Source organism: Arthrobotrys flagrans, assembly GCF_004000055.1.
Source record: "Arthrobotrys flagrans strain CBS H-5679 chromosome Unknown unitig_3, whole genome shotgun sequence".
NCBI lineage: Eukaryota > Fungi > Ascomycota > Orbiliomycetes > Orbiliales > Orbiliaceae > Arthrobotrys > Arthrobotrys flagrans.
The window spans coordinates 5,828,842-5,847,187 of record NW_027137547.1 but is presented as its reverse complement, the minus strand read 5'-3'; the positions used below and the strand labels follow the sequence as shown (position 1 = coordinate 5,847,187).

The window sequence follows — 18,346 nt, the reverse complement described above, 5'->3', positions numbered from 1 at the left end:
CTCAGACCTCCTAGCGGCGTTGGAAAGATATGCAAGTAAGCCGGTCCATAATCGCCAAATTCTAGAGATTTCGAAAAAAAAAAAATTTAATAATAATAACTTTTTGTACGCGTTGCAAGTTATAATCAGGCGAATGCGCATATGGTGCCATTATAGATGCCCAAGGCAGACATCGACATGGCTATGGACATTTCCTAGCTAGCGATAGTGCACAAAGTATTGCATACATTGTATCACGGTCTCGACCAAATTTACTCCACAACTTGAGCACATTAATGTTCACAAATATTTTTGTTGAGATACAGACATGAGGCCGATTCTAACGATCGAACTCAAGATCGATGTCGTGACTTCGAGGACATTGAACTCGACGCCCTCGACTTTCTGACACATTCGCTGGATGTTCAGCCAGCGAACAAACATGCCAATATATCCGAGGAGCTGAGTCTGTGTTCGTAAGCTACATCTGTTCAACAGTGACCTAGTGCCTACTTTATTAATATCATCATCAAGCAGAATACGTATCCCTCTCAAGGGTTTTGGGGACTAGCCAGTGCGACCTATCTTAAATCGTTCTAAACACAGCGGCCAATGTTTGACAATCCCAGCCCTATGGTATCGACAGCTCAGATCCACCCGTCAAGTTCGATCAAACACGATTTTGTGACCTGGGAACTGCCGGTAAAGTTTCGCTTGCTAAATGAAATGAATTGGTTGGAAAGGTTCCCTCCAAATTCCCTCAGCGTCATGAAGGCTGGCGCAGGTGGCATACGGCTTGGCCGATGTAGGCGCCACAGAATCCCAATTGCCACTGTCGCCTACATACCACAGTTCGCTGGTACGGGATTTGAAGAACCTCTTGGTACCCCGACTTTACAATTGCACCACGATAGAAACCAACTAGCTGGAGCTTTATCTGATCGTCAAATTTCGAAATTGGAAGCCAGGGCCGCCAATGGAACCAATAAGCGGACATTTTCGTTTCCAGAAAGACACAATTTACCTTTGGGCCATACCACTTCGAGCGGACATGGGATTGCGAGACAGAACCCCAGCTCTGAATTTCTCTTCCCTGCCACCACCGTCTGATGTGTCGTGATGTCAAGGGCAGACTCAAGGATTATATTCGTCGGGAGGGACTAAGCGATTAAAGACCTCAGCTGACAGGTCCACCCTAGCAGAGTGAAGCTTTGCGCAGCAGCGACTGCGACCACAACTAAAATTATCCTGATGATAGGGTCGAAGCTTAGCTTACTCGAAGCCTACTGAGACTGTAAATGTGAGATCACGTGTTTAAAAAGAAGGAACGAACTTAAGCCTCTAGTTCCCACAACTTCAAACCATACGCCTAGCGAAGAACAAAACGCGACATCGACCGCTCGTCCAATTGTCACAATTCAACATGTCAACTGCAGTTCCTGCAGCCGCCGCACTTGTGCTCTACAATGGCTCTGAAATGGCTTTAAAAACTTGTACATCTGTAAGTACTTTTCAATTCAACCGCCTGTCGGCTGACCTACTTACAACGAGTTCAAAGCTCATACTGCAGTGTTTTTTTTCTTTCGCCCCTCACATGAGCTTAACCCTTGCCACTCCACACGCACTTGTTTTCCATATCCTTGTAAATCTCCAGAGGAGGTGTACCAAAGTGCTGGGCCAGACCAACGAGCTTGAGATCTCTGTGGGGAACCCCGCCAGATGTCTTTTGTTCGTCTAGTACAATGAAGTACCTCGTGATGTGTAGTTACTTTAACGTGAAAGAAAAACAAAGGAGAGAGTTTTTTTTGTCTCCGCACGGTCGAGGAAATCTTGATTTTCGAACTAATATCTTGGTTTCGAAATTCGTTTCCTTGCTGCCGTTATAGCTACTTAGATGTACTAAGCTTTTTGGAACTTGTCCCCCTCTTCTCGTCATCGCGAACCCACCAAATTTCGTGGCTTGTCCACCACTTTGCTTTCACGCTACTACGGATCGAGTCTAATGCTCCGTTGTGGCCTTTCATGGATCCAATTTACAGTTTAAATATATTTCGCTCTATAAAGAACCCATATATTCCCCTCTTGTCTATCTTTTCTTTCTTCTCTCTTCGGTATGCGTTTTTATACTAAACTTTTTCGACGACCCAAAAAGGCTTCGGAGACATCGACTTCAGCCTCGGAGCCCAGTGGAGAAATGGAAACCATATCCCACGATCCAAGCTCCAACCTTGTCAGGATGCAACGAAAGATTTCTTCAATCGGATTGATCGGATGTCTTTTCCCTACGAGAAGCAATGGAAGTGGCACACGATCATTTGGAAGCTTTAGAAAGAGACGACAAGAAAATTCGACATTGGGGACTAATAAGGACAAACCGAAATATGTTCACACTCCTCAGCATGCTGCAGACAGCCATGCCAGAACGACGACACCAATTCCTTTCTCAATGAGGCCTCTATCACAAGATGTTGCCATTCAACTTATCAAGGCCCCAGGTCCAATCCCCTTCGGCATGAGGCCTATGTCCTCAGAGATCATGATCCAACCGGCCACAATAAACGCACATCTTATAGAGCAAGAGCACGCTAAAAAAGTTGCAAGCCAAGGTGGCAGAGTCCACATCGTTGGATCAGTTGCGAGTTAATCTCGCATTATGTGCGTTCATTAACTAGAGTTTGTCGTGACAATTACATATCTAACAACTTCGAACCCAGGTATTACAGCAATCATGCGACGTCTCCTCTACCTCCTTCAAGGGGGGGCTCGAACTTGTTACGTTCGGACTGTTATACTGGCCAACATTGTCCGATAACTAAAGATACTTGTCATCTGCTCACATTCACACATTTCCTTATAGGTCATATTTCATTTGTATGTGTATTATAATATTAGCCGGGATTTGGGAGGGCGTCTTTTTGTTGTTACTAGCATTGATCTCGTTTTCAAAAGAGGGGAAATATGTTATCGGAGTTCGGGCTTTACCTGCATCGTATATACAATTATTGCATATGTGGAGGTTACAATTCTTATTTTCAAAAAATATTTCAACTGGGATGTTACAGTTCAGCAATTCAGCTAGGGGATAAGGCTGTTACTATACTACTTCCGTCATTCCTTCATTGCTCGAAATACCCTCATAGTATGCCCGCCATCTTAATTAATCCGAGCTTTGCATAAGACTTCTTGATAGCGAGTCAGCCGTTAACCCTGATTCTCTTACTTGGTCTGTCCAAGTTGAACATAATTGAGGTTAAAGGCCGTGCCTGCGTCTGCACGCCGAGCCGTTATCAGCGTTGACCTCTCATTAGCAACAGGTACTTTCCACAAAGCGCGCAGCATTGCGGTGAGTTTTAGCAAATTATTGGCCTTAGTTGCATCATGCTAACAACGCCCAGTTAGAACCCGGCCCGAAAAGACATTGCACTTTCCGAACCGCTTCGGAGGGCTCGATAGAGATAGGGAAATATTGTTCCACATTTGCGGCTGTAGAAATGCAAGAAAAACTTGAGACTTAGAAATTTTTGAAAGAAGAGGGGAGGGTGGAGAATGATGACGACGAAAAGTGTGCACATGGTAGCAAACAAGATTTTTCAGCGCTTCATTTGTCATTTAGCAGAGGCGAATCCTGAATCGCTCACTTAGCCGTCTATCGAACTAATAAACCTAGAATAGATGGAGGCTTGGAGTACTAGGCCAGATCCCTTCTTTTAAACTTTGTAGTCGATACAAGGGTAAGAATGGAGAGTCTCTTGGTAACTAACTTACCAGCAGCTATCAAACTGAGTGGGTCTGTGGAGCCTCTGAGCTTCCGTGATACCACCTGCGGATGTCGAGTGTTCCGGCCTGACAGTGTAGATCCTCGTGGAGGATTGGAGACTAATTGAAGGAAGCAATAGATCCACGTACAACATGGAATTTAAATTTAGGTATCATGAAATTGAGTTGTGGATATGGCTGTACGGAGAGTTTTTTCTGCAATCCGATTCGATTATTCGATCGACCTAATCTTGGCAAGAGCCGGACATTCTTAGTATGGCGCGAAATTTGGACCCCCCCGGCTCCAAAAATAAAAATTTCTCAAAATCTCAAAAATCAAATCGAAACAACAAAAACAACACTTTCGTAACTTCATAAAATTTTGGATTATTATTTTATAATGCCTCGATTACGAGATTCTCGTCTTGATAACGATCAAAATTATATTATTTATTTATATTTACAAAAGAAAATTCCAATTGAGAATATACGTTACGTATTATGTCGACGTTGGAGCATCAAAATTACCAAAGTGCCCTCTGTTAATACAATTCGCACCCGTCTTACGGAATGGGGTATTAATTTAGACATCGAAGGACACGGGGGCCACGAAGCCCGTGTCGATCGCCAAAAAGATGTTTCTAGTGAAAGTCTGGCGGCTGATGAAGTTCTAGTAGCCCAAATTCGGTCCTTAATCAAGCAAGGCCTCGACGGTGTCAAAATCTTGAACATCTTGCGAAGTGAGGGATGGCCGGATCTTACTGAAAGTGGCTTCAAACACGTAAGGCACGCTCACGGGATAGTACTCCGGACACCGGCTATTCACAAGGAAGCCATGGCTGCGGAGGCCCGCGCGATAGTGGCCGAAGGGCTCGAGTCTGGAATTACAGCTGACTTCGGAGACAACATGTCAGTCGCCTGGGTCAAAGCACGAGCAGACCGCTTCATTTCAGGGCCGGCCGTAAAAGCAGCTATCAGAGATATTGACCCTGAAGGCGTTGAATTCCGACGCCGCAAACAAATCAGAATTCGCAAGGAATTAGAAGCCCACGGACCTGGCTGGATGTGGTCAGCCGACGCTTACGACAAACTCCAGCCTTACGGTATACAAGTCTATGGTATCATAGACGCCTATTCCCGCTTCATGATCAAATTATTCATCGGTCACGATGTTCACACATCTGTAGCTGTTCAAAAATATTATTTGATGGCCGTGGCTCTTTACGGCTATCCTAAACTTACTCGAACCGATATGGGAGTTGAGACCCCCCTTATGGTGGAATGTCAGGGTCAATTTCGAGAGGCAGGCGACAAAAGAAACCTGAGCGTCGGCGACTACCATATATATGGAGCGAGCGTTCACAACGTGAGGATTGAGGGTTGGTGGAGCTTTCTGAGGCGAGCTCAATCGGGTCAGTGGATTAGCCTTTTTGAAGGATATCATCAGAAGGGTTGGTTTAGGAAAAAGAATCGATGGGATATACGCGCTCTTCAGTACGTCTATATGCCTATTGTACGGAAGGCATTTCGAGAAACCCAAGAAGCCTGGAACGCTCATACCATCAGAAGCCAGCGGAATAGACCTTACCTTCCTACTGGAAAGCCAGTTTATTTGTGGAGAAGTTCGAATGCCCCCAATTATTTGAAAAAGCCGGATAAGCAGCTTTTGCAGCGACTACAAGATGAGGTACAAAGTTGGGATCACGAACGATATCTCACTTCAGAAGTTGAGGTATTTTGTTATAACACCCTCGTCCAGAACGGTCTTCCGGGTATTATCGAGAGCGCAAGTGCACGAGATGATACCCACACGATAGCTTATTTACTTCTACGGGAACATTTGGAAAGATATGAGCGAAGACATGGATTTTTTGAGGATATTCGTTCTCCTGAAGGTTCACACGAGTGGATCGCTCGTGACAAAGAAAGAAGGTCTGGCCTTCAGAACGAAATAGAGATGGAAAGACGTATGATGTTGCAAGCGGATTACAGGATGCGCGACCATGTGATACAGGAATAGACAAACAAATAACATGAGCAAATAGAATTCAAGAGTGGAAAGAGGGAACAGGGGTCAAAAATTTGTCGGAATCCTGTTAGGCAACTGCCTATGGATAGTGGAGATTGACTGGCTTGTGAGGGCGGGTGGATCTGCGTACAGTTCTACTAGAATTATTTTCTTCTTCAGTATTATCGTTCTTCGAGACAATTTCTTCGATTTCTTCAGTATCCGTAAGAACTTGGTTGCAAACACCGGCGTCGGTCATAATACCCTCCGACATTCTTTTGCGCTTTTTGATAGGGAGGGCTTCTTGAGGTTGCAATAATGGTTTTATTTCCGGCGGTGGGTTGCCACCATAGTATTCCATAAGCATGGCTTGGAGTTTTTCGATATTGGTTTCTTCTTTAGAAGGAATGTGGGTGGGTTCTTTGTCCGAGCTCAAATCTATGACATCGATAGCTGACGCAATCTCAACGCTTGCTTCTCGAGGAGGTGGGCGAATAGAAGATTTGGGAGTTGTTGATTCTGAGTTGAGCTGGATATCTTTCTCTGGGGAGGCTTCTTTGTTCGTGGGTACCGGTCGAGGTTCAATAATGGTGGCAGTGGCAGTTGCTTTGGGTTTCGTCTGAGCAGGTTTGAGACCTTTGGCTCGAACGACTGGAACAATAACAGCGAAGAGGGTGCCTTTGGTCTCGTACAATTTCAAAACTTCCGCTAAGTCTTCTTCAGTTGTATCCCCTTCTGGAACTTGGATGTGAGACGGAATTGGATTCGTTTTTTTGAAAACACCAAATGACACGGGAGATTCGATATAGACATCATCCACCCAATCGATCGGTTCTTTCATCTCCCAGAGACCCTGCTTTTTCCAGACAGCTGTATCGCGGAGGTTCTTTCGCAACCAAAAGTTTGTTAAGTCCACGAGGGAGTCCTGCCGAAACAGGAGCATGAAACTGTGACCAATTGGATTAGAGTCTCCGGCCTCAAAGGGCACGAGTTCCCCGTCGACGTCCAAGAAAATGTAGAAGATCTGCCGCCAATGGACTGCGAAAGGGGGTGGAACAGCGGGTTTGTCGAGCTTTGTTGGATAATCAGTATTAATGCCATAGGATGACTCTGAAAGCTTCCCCGCTGCAACCTTACGACCCTTGCCCCTGCGATTTTCTGCGACAGCTTTTCTTATACGTTCAGCATCACTACTAAATGGGCTAGGACCTACGATATCTGAGATGACACCCGGGCTTTGTCTCAACGATGACGAGAACCTTGTTTCCTGGCGGGGAAACAAATGGTCTTTGTCCACTGTTGGTGAAGCAACTGTGCCACCGTCGACTTCCAAGTCGACGACTCTCGCGGCCATTCTTTTTGATAACTGGGACGACAGGCTAGGTTTTGACAACTGCAAAAGGAACAAGGAAGTATAACTTCCCCTTTTTCCGAGGATAGCAACATTTTGTTTGAGGTGTCGTCGAAGGCGAAAGGTGTGTGTGAATCTATGGGTATGGAACCCTATGAAGCTAATTCTTCAAGTTTTTATAGCATATTCTGCAACAAAAACAACACTTTTATAGAAAACATGCCATGGGCTCATGATATGTGTTTGAGCATCGTAAACTTATTGCCGGCGGCTTCATATCCCGGTTACCCAAAATGGTCCACCTAGCGACCGTAGGGTACCTTATATACCTTATATACCTTATATACCTTATATACCTTATATACCATACTAGGGGTCAAGCTAACCGCTTCGTTCTAGGAAATCAAGACTCCGGGAGACCTAACCTTGAGGGCCCCAGAGTTATTCGGGCAATCGTAGCCTCGGAAAATGTTCTAGAGAACTAGTGTGGGTCATATGATGTTACAGTGTTTGCGTACGATTTTCATATTATGCCTGTAACCGTCCCGTCCCAAATTACAAGCATCTTTTTCTTTGTGAACAACTCGTTCAAAAGCATGTACGGTATCTTATAATGGCATACGAACCTTTTATTCTGCAATACCCTCACGTGGTACAGAAGTTTTACCACCAGGGACCCCTGTTATGTTGTTTCGAACGGGTGTTTCTTTCATATATATAACTTCATATACAAAACTGCGAATTCATAATTCCATACAACATATTCTAACTACAAAAACATAATAAAATAATGCTAGCTCCATACCGGAACATAAAAAATAATAATGATATAAGTGTGCTACGAAGCCTCCCACTCATCTATATAAACCCCGTTCTTCACCCCATGCTATTCATTTTTTCTCTTCCTTTTACTGTTCGCTCCTCATATCAACTAAAGCTTCACAATTCCCTAGATCAATACAATCAACAAAACCCTCTATATTTCCAATTTCTTCTTCAGCTTCAACATGAATCCTCTCCCCGCAGGCGCCATTACTTGGACTCCAATCGATCCTACCCATGTAATCCACCCTGCTTATCCTGACCCTCCCATAACTCATAATGATGCCGCAATGGCCACCTCCGACTTCAAAGTAAGCCACAATGGGAATGCTGCCAACTTAGCAGCTATTTACAATACCGCCCATATTGTGAACAACAGCCACACTCTCGGTCAAATCATCATCGGCATTTGCAACTTCAATATCATCGAATCCCGCTTACAACAGTCCCTCAATAATAACCAACAGTTCACCGCCGCCAGAGTTCGTCTTGGTATCACCATTCCTTTTTATGAAGGGGCCCACAATCCCCGCGAAAGAACAACCCACCGCAACCAAGTCAAAACCAAAAAAGGTTCCAATGAACGCGAGTTCATCAAACGCATCCTCGAAATCGTTCGCTGGTGGTTAAAGAATACTCCAGCAGGTACTCAATTCATCGCGGACGAAGGAAATGCAGCCCCAACCCCTCGAACTGGAGAAGACATCCATGCTATCAGTACGGACGTAAATGCTCGTAGAGCTTGGAAATATTGGGTCCAATTGAACCTCAACCTTCTCCCTCGACATCTGTTCGGTCATAATCAAGACTGTCTTGTTCCCGCGTTCTGGCTTTCCGCCCAAGCTGAACCAATCCGCCAACGTATGGCATGTCTCGTTATCGATTTTGGAAGTAGAGTCGTCAAATGGGCGAATAGCCCCAAGACTTTGGATTATCTCGTCAGCGAACTGATCAAGAGTGACATCTTCAAAAACGAGATGTACACTCTCGATTATTACACCCAAGGTCTTCCTGTCACTTGGATTAGTGACCTCTTTCCTTTTACCGTTCCTCATGTTCGTCGAGATGGCGCGGATCTATTCGACTTCACCAGATTTACGATTCAACAGATTCCTCGAGTTCCTGCTTCTGGCGCTGCTGCTATTGCTGGTGCTATGGTAGATGACATTCCTGCTTACTGTACTTGGCCATAAGACTACGTTGAGTCCGTTTCCTTTGTTTTCCTAGTTTTCATTATTATCCATATATTCTACGGTAGTTCGAAATACATATATGTAACTGAATTTACCCATTGTTTGAATCTGCAAAGTCTATGAAGCCTATAAACGTTGTGAAATTTATAAAATCCAAAATTTTATGAAGTTACGAAAGTGTTGTTTTTGTTGTTTCGATTTGATTTTTGAGATTTTGAGAATTTTTTATTTTTGGAGCCGGGGGGGTCCAAATTTCGCGCCATACTTAGCCAACCTTGGCTATTTTGAGGAGTTTTTTCATTTCTATTACTGTCGATATCGCAGTAAAATACGATATATCTCCACTGAACTCTTCTTGATATCTATGCTTGCCCTCGCTTCACGCAGCGTCCAAGCTTTGACATCAAATCCCAGCCACCTAGAATTAACGCTGTAGCATGGACCGTGGCGCGCCACCGGGTCCTAAAATCCGGATCTTATCCTAGAGCGCACGGGTGATATTAAATGTTCAAAGCCAATCCATCTCGTGGTGTCTAATTTGAGTGTTCCGCGTGAAGTCAAGCCCAGGTGCATGTCTCCAGGGGCGGGAATGCAATATACCAGAGATGTGACACTCTGATTGAAGGTCGCGTGGCTCCGAACGCGACCTTGAGCCTCCAACGAACCGATGAAATGATTCTGGAAACAAGTTCTAAGGCTATAACCTCATCGATTTGAGTTCCAAGAACTAGTTTGGTATGCTTCCTTATTGGCTGCGAGAAGACAATTACATAAAACGCATTTTATTTCATTTCATTACAAGAAAGTATGATATAAATTACATCGATTTCGGCTCAACGCTTCAACATTCTAATTAAGACGCCTCAAGCGCATGGTATATCAAGAAGCGATTGGTCCATATTTCTGCAAGTGAATGTGGGGCTCTTTGCGCTTGGTGGTTGAATATTAATATCTCGAGCATAAATATTGTTGCAATTCTCTGGGCCGCCGCAGATCAAGCTTCCAACCCGAGGGTCGTATTTCTTGCTTGCAGTTCCATAGAGACCGCGGAACAGAACATTGCTGATCTTCAAAGTAGCGGGGACTTCGGCGCACCGTGTCAAGTTGCTCTGGCCGTAGCATTGAGTAATCTCAATGGCGTAGTCAATGTTCTTGAGGCGGATAGCGTCCCAGGTCTATATAATAATGGTAAAAATCATTAGAACCCTCGAATGAATTATACGGTTCGACAAGATTATATTGGCACTTACGACATTGAAGACACGACCGTGGCCACCACCGCCGCCCTCAACCCAAGATGGGGGCTTAGCATATTCACCAGACCATACCTTGATTCTTCCAGCACTGGTAGCGTTCGTCATAGTGGTATTGAAAACATAGATGTTCTCAACGATATCGTAGTACTTTGGATATTGTCCTAAAGATCCAACAGAAATACCATGGGACCCATTGCAATCGAGACTTTGTACGAGAATATTTGTCGAATTAGGCTTGAACGAAACGCAGTCGTCGTGGTTATCAATCTTGGAGTGCTGAATGACGATATTGTCAGATCGATAAGTATCCCAACCATCGGTATTCTTTGGCTCATTTTTGCTGGTGCTACCACCAGCAATGCTGACATTGTCGAAGATCATGTTCTTGCAGGTATGGACGAGGATGTACCAGTTGGCGCTGTAATGGAAGTTGATATTGCTAATGTAGGCGTTGTCGAGATCGTAGAAAGTAACTAAAACTGGTCTCCATGTCCAACTGTCGGCCGCGTGCGCATCGATCCACTTCTGGGAATTGCCGTCAATTGTACCGCCGCCGTACTAAATTGATTCAAAAATCAGTTAACTTTTCAACTTATGCCGGATCGGTATTATCAAAAATTACGATATTGACGTCTTTTCCACCGATTTGGATGAACGAGGACGAGTTCTGGAACTCATACTTGAAGCTGTTCTTCTCCCAGAACGGGATATCATCAACAAACTTCAGAGTTCCTTGGAGCTCAATATCGACTTTATTAAGCTTCAAGTCCAAAGGCGTTCGAACCATATACAGATCGTCAAGCAAGGCGATTTTGCCGCCATTGTTGCACTTTTTCGCAGCAGCGAGAATGTTGGGGCCGTCGTCAAATCCGTTTCCAAGAGCGTCGACAAAGCATGTTTTGGTCGTCTTTGGTGTTTCTTTGAACTTCTTTCCCGTGTTCAATGGGTAAGAGAAAACAACAGGTCTATCGGTTGTTTCCTTTCCATTGTGAGTCCTACCCCTGGCCTCGAGGATGGTTGCCTCAAGAGGCGAAGCGAAAACTGCAGGGGCCACTGCAAGGGCGATTGAGAGCAAGTTCATAGCAACCATCTTCGCTATTTGCGATAGAGAACTTGGAGAATCGATTGTGTCTCTGATGGGCCGGCTGTCGAGCAAAAGACTAGATTTCTACATCCTCCCCGGTCGCTTCTTAAATACAATCCGCGACCATGGTTCTGGCTCAAGGGCCTATGCTACGAGCATGCCCAGCCGCAGAAACTATTTCCATGTCGCTGAACCCCAGAATCGTAAAGATCTACCATTGAAACTTTGGTGGTGCGAAAAGTATTTCCGGGGAACATGAGATCGCAAGATGGATAGAAACGGAGACGGCGAAATAAAACAGCAACTTTCCCACAATGTGGCGCCTGGGTTCCATAGCATTAGCCCCACATATAACTGTAAAATCAGTGCTTTTACACGTCCTGAGCGCAGTTACTGGAGCCAGAGGCTCTCACAGCTATGAAGAGTTTCAGAATGCCAATGCTTGGATCTACAGTGCCAAGATCTATAGATTTTAGAACGAGAAGCTGATCTGCCATCAGTTTTTCCGTCAATAGAATGGGAAAATCCGAAGTGGAATATCCTATTGCTTTATTACATCATGAATGGTGCTGCGACCAAAGAAATGCTTGAATGTGCCGAGGAAGCGAATATTTCTGGAATGCGGGGATAAGTGTGGAGACCCCTTTCTTGAATTCCGGCTAAATGCAGGTTCCATGGTTTCGATATTTCTCATGCACAGTTAGCGATTCAATGTTGCACCTCCAGCATATCGGCTAAATGAGATTGAAGCTTCACCAGAAGAAGAATACTAGAGTTCCTAACATCAGGCCATCGATACTTCTTTAGTTAGGAAGAGAATGGATTCAAATCTCCATTGGTGGACTCTTTGTGAGGGTTTCTCGCAAGATAAAAGTTTGGAACCGAGCTGCACGTGCTAAACAGCTAACCGGCTAAACGAGCGTGAGCTTCGCCCGATTGTCGATTCACGGGTTCTTTGATTAATTGCTTAGTAAATGATACAATAGTGCCCGGCAACTATCTTATTTGTACATTTATTTGTGCATGTACGATGGCCTAAAATTACCTGGTTTTCGATTCCAAAGCAGGTAGTTAAGTCGTGCTAAGGTAATTTTAATCCCCATTCGATTTCATACGAACGATTGCATACGACTTCATCAAGGGAGTGATATTGCACTAGCTATAAGCTGTTACTCGTACCGATCTCTATATAGGATCATAGGATCATAGATTAGCATCGGAATGCTAATTCAAACCTTTTCCCCTCTATAAATTTGATAGGTTCTCTCGAAAAGCCGAAATCTGTAGCATTACTAGTATGCTAGTCTCGAGGATAGCGAATTTCCATCGCATCGCGACCCAGATTATTATAAAACGAACCTAGGCGTACTCACAAATCCATCATAGAAATACTACCAGCGAGCCCCAATGATACTATGGGCTAGAAGTTGGGGTTCTAAGGCATGATCCATAGCTATTGAATAACTCGAGTTAGTTGTGCAGAATATATTAATCTGAGTTGGAAATTTGTCATGAAAATACAAGCGTTTGTGGTTTAGTGGTAAAATCCATCGTTGCCAGGATGAGTTCTTTGTGAGTTCAACTGCTGTTTCGATGGGCCCCGGGTTCGATTCCCGGCGGACGCATTACTTACTCTGATTTTTTGATTTTTTTTATCCCCGCTATCCGTCGAGATAGTTAGTTTGAAACAACTCGATGGAAACATACTTTTAGGGCGTCGACGGCTAAATTTGTTCAGTTCTATTGCGTTGTGCCTCTTTTACCAACGAGACCACCTTTTTTCGTGTGGTGATGAGACTGTTTTTTACTCGATTTTGGCTCTGCTTCTATGGCTGCCTTTCTTTCTAAATCAATATCCATTTTTCGAATATATGAGGTCTACAGGCTTATATCTGGTCTCGTACCCAGCTTATACCCATTAACTTCCAAAGTTGCAGACAGCTCAGGTCTAAATCCGGAGACTCCAATGTGGTCCTGTACACAGACGCCGGTTAACCACAAGCATATTCAACGTTTGGAGAAAAGACAAAAAAGGCTTAGAAGAGAACGTGTAAATGTTGTGGCGCGGAAGGGCAACGCAAGAACCCCAACAAGGGCGAGCCGCATCTTCGTTCCAGAGTTTGACCAAAGAGGAAGGCACTGGAGAGCAACGGTTCCTGCAGTGGCTCTTGGTCTCACGGGTCGGCAAACGAGAAGGCCAATTGCGGCATAGATATCGTGAGAATCAAGCTATCGTTAAGCGGTTATGCAGTCAAGAAACCCTTTGCCGTCCGCCAATGGTTCTAACGAGTGGACATCTCCGTCCGTTAATTCTTCTCTGGGGACTTTCTAGGCAAGCTCTAGAAGCAATGAGGCTTCTTCGTATATTCGCCAAGGGTTAACATCTTGCCGGAGTGGGCGATACACAAAACGGTTGGAGCCATAACCGTCTACGAAGACGGTCAATATTGGATGGATCCCAACAAAGGATCACGCTCGGGGAGCGTACTCAACTTTACTCCTATTCTAAGGTAGCAATGTACCCTTTCCCTTCTTCCCAATTATCACGTTCTCTGAGAAAGATATACGCCTAATCGCCCCTACCTTCAACCCAACATGTCACGTCGATATCAGTAATGGGACTTTTCCTAAAAGGGATACCCTCGAAACTCCAGATCCTGAACAAATTTGCCCTCGTGGAAACGTCCGTGCTTCCATAGCCGCCTCTGAGAATGCAGCTGACTACCGCTAAAGTAACTTCTCTGGATTTACCGAATCGTCTTCAGTCTTAGCTACAGAGATCCGGATGAAGCTGGACGACGGTGAAATATAAAATGGTACCTCATTCTCCACATCATGAGGACTTTCTCTTCAGTTCGCCAGGCGCATTCAAACTCACCTCATCCTCTCCATACATCTCTTATACCCACCAGGAGTGTGGTCTTCCCCATCTATTAATTATGCCCTCTGCTACCTTTTTGTTTACGAGCTGGTTCTTTATTGCCCAGGTTGGCTCAACGTTCATTGCTCCTCATTTAATCAAGCTTTCCCAGTATTCTCAATAAAAGATCACTATAAAAATACAAAATGCGTTTCTCAACTATTGTCTCTGTTGGCCTCGCTGTCACCTCTGCCCTGGCGATACCTGTCCAGCAAGCCGAAGGAAAGAGTAGCACCGTCTAATACGAAAAGGACATTGCCAAGCGCTTCTCGTTTCCGGATCTTCTCCACAAGCGTAGACAATGCAACGAAGGAAGAACCGAGTCAACAATAACTACGCCTCTAGCACACCATCGATTCTTACACCAGCACTCCAACCGTAGCCTCATACGAAAACTCATCATCCCCAGGCGGTTATGAAATTCCTAGCTATACAGCACCAGAGGGCGAAACATTTCGTCCAACCAAGAACTCCTATACCACTTCTAACGGATTTGACGGCCGCAGGAACCGTGGTGGCCGAAAGAACGGTGGAACCGGAAATAATAGCACATCTACGACCGATGATGACGAAACCTCTACAGGTAGAAAACCCGGATATGAAAGCCCAAGCCCCAGCAACAGTCCATCATATGACGATAATACCTCTACCGACACCCCAACAACCTATCTAACCATGCCAGCGGGTTCATCCACTGGACTCGAGAGGGGTTCATCTGTTCGCAACGTCGGCACAGACGGCACCTTCATGTCTGAGTCCGCAACCAAGCCCTACCTCGTTGCCGCCCACAACATCGTTCGTGCTCTTCACGAGAACATCGGTTCAATCACTTGGAACTCCGCCATCACCAAACTCGCTGAAGAAAACACCCCAACCTGCGACTTTGAACATACCCCATCTGCTAAACGTAAGGGCCTCGGTGAAAACATTTCTTATAACACCAACGCCAATCCTGAAGACCAGGCTCTTCGTCAATGGTACGCGAATGAAGTTGTCAACTATAACTTCGATAACCCGAGCAATAGCGACGGTGTTATCAGTCATATGACTGCTATGGTCTGGAAGGACGTCAAGACCTTTGGATGTGCCGTTAGGAACTGTGGTGGCCACGGTATGGGATTGTACTTGAAGTGTAACTATTCCCCGACCCCTAACATCATTGGCAGATATGATCAGCAAGTTGGACGTGTCAAGAGTGCTTCCACTGAGGCACAGATCAGAAGCATTGTTGAAGCCGCTACTGGCTTTGCTCCTAGGTAGATGATGTATTGTCTGCCTTTCTTTCTATCCTTTGTTATGTCACGAAGAAATATGCATTTGCATGTAATGTTTAACGTTCTCCGTACATTCATTCTTCGTTAGGACAGGATCCTTATATATCTTTCACTTCGGCCTCGCAAAAGACCTTTTTTTTTTTTCTTTAAAAAAAAAAAAACCCCCGATGGTGGCTATACTAGACAATTAGAAACTCATGTCAATGAACCTTTAACAAATTTCCCATGTTAACTTTATGATCAATTTATTTTTCCTAGCTAGGCCCCTATGATCGGGAGTATATACTATATACAAGTATATCTAGAACAGCGTGACATATACCGCACTAGATAACTGCGTGCGGAGAACTAATAAATAGGCGGACTAAGATGTAACTTCAACTCCGGTTTAAGCTGTCAGATCCTTCAAAGGCAAAAATCCAAACTCAATCAATTTACCCATACAAATCGTTGACGCATTTAAACATATACCTTTATATAGAGAAGATAAAAGCTAAGTGAAGGATTACAAAAATTTATACACACATTCAAACCAAGGTAAACGAACAGGCTACTACTTTAGGAGCCCGCCGACGTCTCTAAAGCTTACAGACGTTGTAATTCTCTCCTTCGGATTTCCTTCCCGACTGGCTACCGAGCGGGAAGAAGAGTTACTTGTCCTACCTTCCGGCTCGGACATCAGACCACCGCCTATGCTATGTCGAGGGCTAATCTGGGTATTGACGCCTCTGATTCCCGGGACCGGTCCCAGCTCGAACGCCTGGTCAGAACCCCCAGGAATCTCTACCTCGGCAGGAGAGTAATGTGTTTCGATTGTAGTCACGGCAATCCCTTGCGACGTGTCTAACACCAGTCCGTTACTCGTCAGCGGGAAGCCCCAGTTTGAAGCTCTAACGCTAGCAGAAGTGGAGTGTGCTGGAGGGGCTCTGAGAGTCGGACTGATATTGCGAGTGCTATTATTGCTGTTATTTGCTGTATTACTTCGGGCGCGGGGTTGATTCGATAGGGCAGCGAAGTGGCGGGTAGGCCCCGATGTTGGAGAGGGAGATTTCTTGGAAATGTTCGACAGATTTGACGGCTGGCGAGACGGCGGGCGGTCCTGATCGAGGATTAGCAGGTTGACGAAGGAAGAAGATGACTGGTAATGCGTGCTTACGTGAGGACTTACATTTACATCTGACTCCAGTGCAAAACCAGTATCCCGAACAAGATCTTCGTCGCTGCCCCAGTAAGCGGCACCAGCTTCGCTTCTTCCTCTGGTAGTCGCAGCGATACTTCGTCCAATCCTACTTTCTCCGGCCTCGCTGCTGGACTTAAATTTAGCACGTTTGGGGCCTTTGTCTCGGAGGAAGCTTGACAGAATCAAGGCGTTGGAAGCAAATGTCGCAGCAAGGATTTCGAGTGATCCCATGAGGGTGCGGAATGGTTGTAAGTAATTCCTATCTATTGTAGCAGGAATACGTCCGGAGGCAACGGATATCGGAAGGAAGGAAAGAGAGAAAAGGGCAATCAATTGGACTTTTCTCTTGCTGGCCATCTTGGAATAAACAATTGCTGGGATCGGGAAGATGACGAGGACAAAGTCGGTGAAAATGTCCAAGACTCCAGTTACATAGAGTGGGATACCACCATTACGACATTTCGCTAGAACTCTGTTAGCCTCAAGGGTTTCTCCATTTTTTATTCATTTTGTTTTTTCGGTCACTTACGTCCAGGGTCTGGCACGACTTGCCCTGAAAATTTCGATGTCATGTTAGCATATGCTCATCAAATAAATCTTAATCAGGACTAGCGGCGAGCTTACAATAACTATGAAGAATGTTAGCGCACGAAGATTGTAAACAGCTATGGGATAAGTATACTTACTGGGTGAAAGGTTGGCACTCAACGAACGTTGAGATTATCGATGCCATCAGGGTGACCAGCAAACCCCACCGAACAACCTTCAAACCCACATCATAGACCCCTTTCCAAAACTGAGTCGTCAATCTTTGGTAAAACTCCGTGATACAAAGCTTTTGTATCCAAATATAAATGACAAAGAACACCCGCGCCGCCAAAAGTGCCTGGCTTCCGATTTCCCTACGCCTTATCTCTTCGTCATTCAGCAGTTCCGATTGGGTATTATTCGTCCCATATTTTAGCACAACATGGGCGAGCGAAAGTCGTATTAAAAGCGGGAGAATCGATAGTAGCATCCACTGGTCGTCTCTGAATAATCGCATTGTCCGAACGTAGCGTCCAAAACAACGAATAAGGATGATGAACAGTGAACATCCAGTAGCCCACCATGTTATCAGCAGTGTCGGATTATCTGCTAATATTGTTCTATACGGCGCCGGGTCATTATCTTCGCGATATAACTGTCTCGCAGCTATATGCGGTATCGAAACCATCGTGGGTGAGAAGAAGGTATGCGTTGAGATGTGTCGTCAAGGAGTGAAATCAAACGGCACCTCTAATCATATTATTACAAAGGTGGAAAGCCAAGGAGAAATTGGAGAGAGCAGGTTAAGAGATCCAACAGTGCGGGCTTTGGAAACATGTCAAATGGGACGGACGGGGTAGTTGAGGAAATAGGAAGGTGTTATAACTTACCCTTCGGTGCAGCTCTCTTGAAGACGCCTCGGATGCGAAGTGAGGACGGGAGCTATCTGAGACCTCGGTGGCCTAACTCTTTCTCCTCACCCGTGAGTGATTTTA

At 45.1% G+C, this 18,346-nt stretch overlaps 7 protein-coding genes across 9 annotated transcripts; 4 read left to right on the top strand and 3 right to left on the bottom strand.

The window, feature by feature from the left end:
• Positions 1–1,402: 1,402 nt before the first annotated feature.
• On the top strand, positions 1,403–2,791 carry DFL_003059 (uncharacterized protein; the record flags this gene model as incomplete). Its single annotated transcript, XM_067631941.1, has 4 exons — positions 1,403–1,480; positions 2,132–2,474; positions 2,581–2,634; positions 2,694–2,791. 4 exons carry the CDS (start codon positions 1,403–1,405, stop codon positions 2,789–2,791), a joined length of 573 nt encoding a protein of 190 aa, XP_067494438.1.
• Positions 2,792–4,570: 1,779 nt separating this feature from the next.
• On the top strand, positions 4,571–5,755 carry DFL_003058 (uncharacterized protein; the record flags this gene model as incomplete). 2 transcript variants are annotated; one of them, XM_067631940.1, is made up of 1 exon in its annotated part: positions 4,571–5,755. In XM_067631940.1, the coding sequence occupies one exon, from the start codon at positions 4,571–4,573 to the stop codon at positions 5,753–5,755; it is 1,185 nt and encodes a 394-aa protein (XP_067494437.1). The 2 variants fall into 2 exon arrangements, with proteins under 2 accessions (XP_067494437.1, XP_067494436.1); XM_067631939.1 differs by having other exon boundaries at positions 4,643–5,755.
• Positions 5,756–5,843: 88 nt separating this feature from the next.
• On the bottom strand, positions 5,844–7,097 carry DFL_003057 (uncharacterized protein; the record flags this gene model as incomplete). Its single annotated transcript, XM_067631938.1, has 1 exon — positions 5,844–7,097. One exon carries the CDS (start codon positions 7,095–7,097, stop codon positions 5,844–5,846), a length of 1,254 nt encoding a protein of 417 aa, XP_067494435.1.
• Positions 7,098–8,101: 1,004 nt separating this feature from the next.
• On the top strand, positions 8,102–9,109 carry DFL_003056 (uncharacterized protein; the record flags this gene model as incomplete). Its single annotated transcript, XM_067631937.1, has 1 exon — positions 8,102–9,109. The coding sequence occupies one exon, from the start codon at positions 8,102–8,104 to the stop codon at positions 9,107–9,109; it is 1,008 nt and encodes a 335-aa protein (XP_067494434.1).
• Positions 9,110–9,972: 863 nt separating this feature from the next.
• On the bottom strand, positions 9,973–11,455 carry DFL_003055 (uncharacterized protein; the record flags this gene model as incomplete). The annotated part of the gene is made up of 3 exons (XM_067631936.1): positions 9,973–10,284; positions 10,360–10,923; positions 10,988–11,455. 3 exons carry the CDS (start codon positions 11,453–11,455, stop codon positions 9,973–9,975), a joined length of 1,344 nt encoding a protein of 447 aa, XP_067494433.1.
• A 3,060-nt stretch (positions 11,456–14,515) lies between these two features.
• DFL_003054 (uncharacterized protein) lies at positions 14,516–15,629 on the top strand (the record flags this gene model as incomplete). The annotated part of the gene is made up of 2 exons (XM_067631935.1): positions 14,516–14,605; positions 14,715–15,629. 2 exons carry the CDS (start codon positions 14,516–14,518, stop codon positions 15,627–15,629), a joined length of 1,005 nt encoding a protein of 334 aa, XP_067494432.1.
• A 567-nt stretch (positions 15,630–16,196) lies between these two features.
• On the bottom strand, positions 16,197–18,039 carry DFL_003053 (uncharacterized protein; the record flags this gene model as incomplete). Of its 2 annotated transcripts, none has more annotated exons than XM_067631933.1 (5): positions 16,197–16,742; positions 16,800–17,287; positions 17,353–17,376; positions 17,448–17,452; positions 17,510–18,039. In XM_067631933.1, the coding sequence occupies 5 exons, from the start codon at positions 18,037–18,039 to the stop codon at positions 16,197–16,199; spliced, it is 1,593 nt and encodes a 530-aa protein (XP_067494430.1). The 2 variants fall into 2 exon arrangements, with proteins under 2 accessions (XP_067494430.1, XP_067494431.1); XM_067631934.1 differs by having other exon boundaries at positions 16,812–17,287.
• Positions 18,040–18,346: the final 307 nt, after the last annotated feature.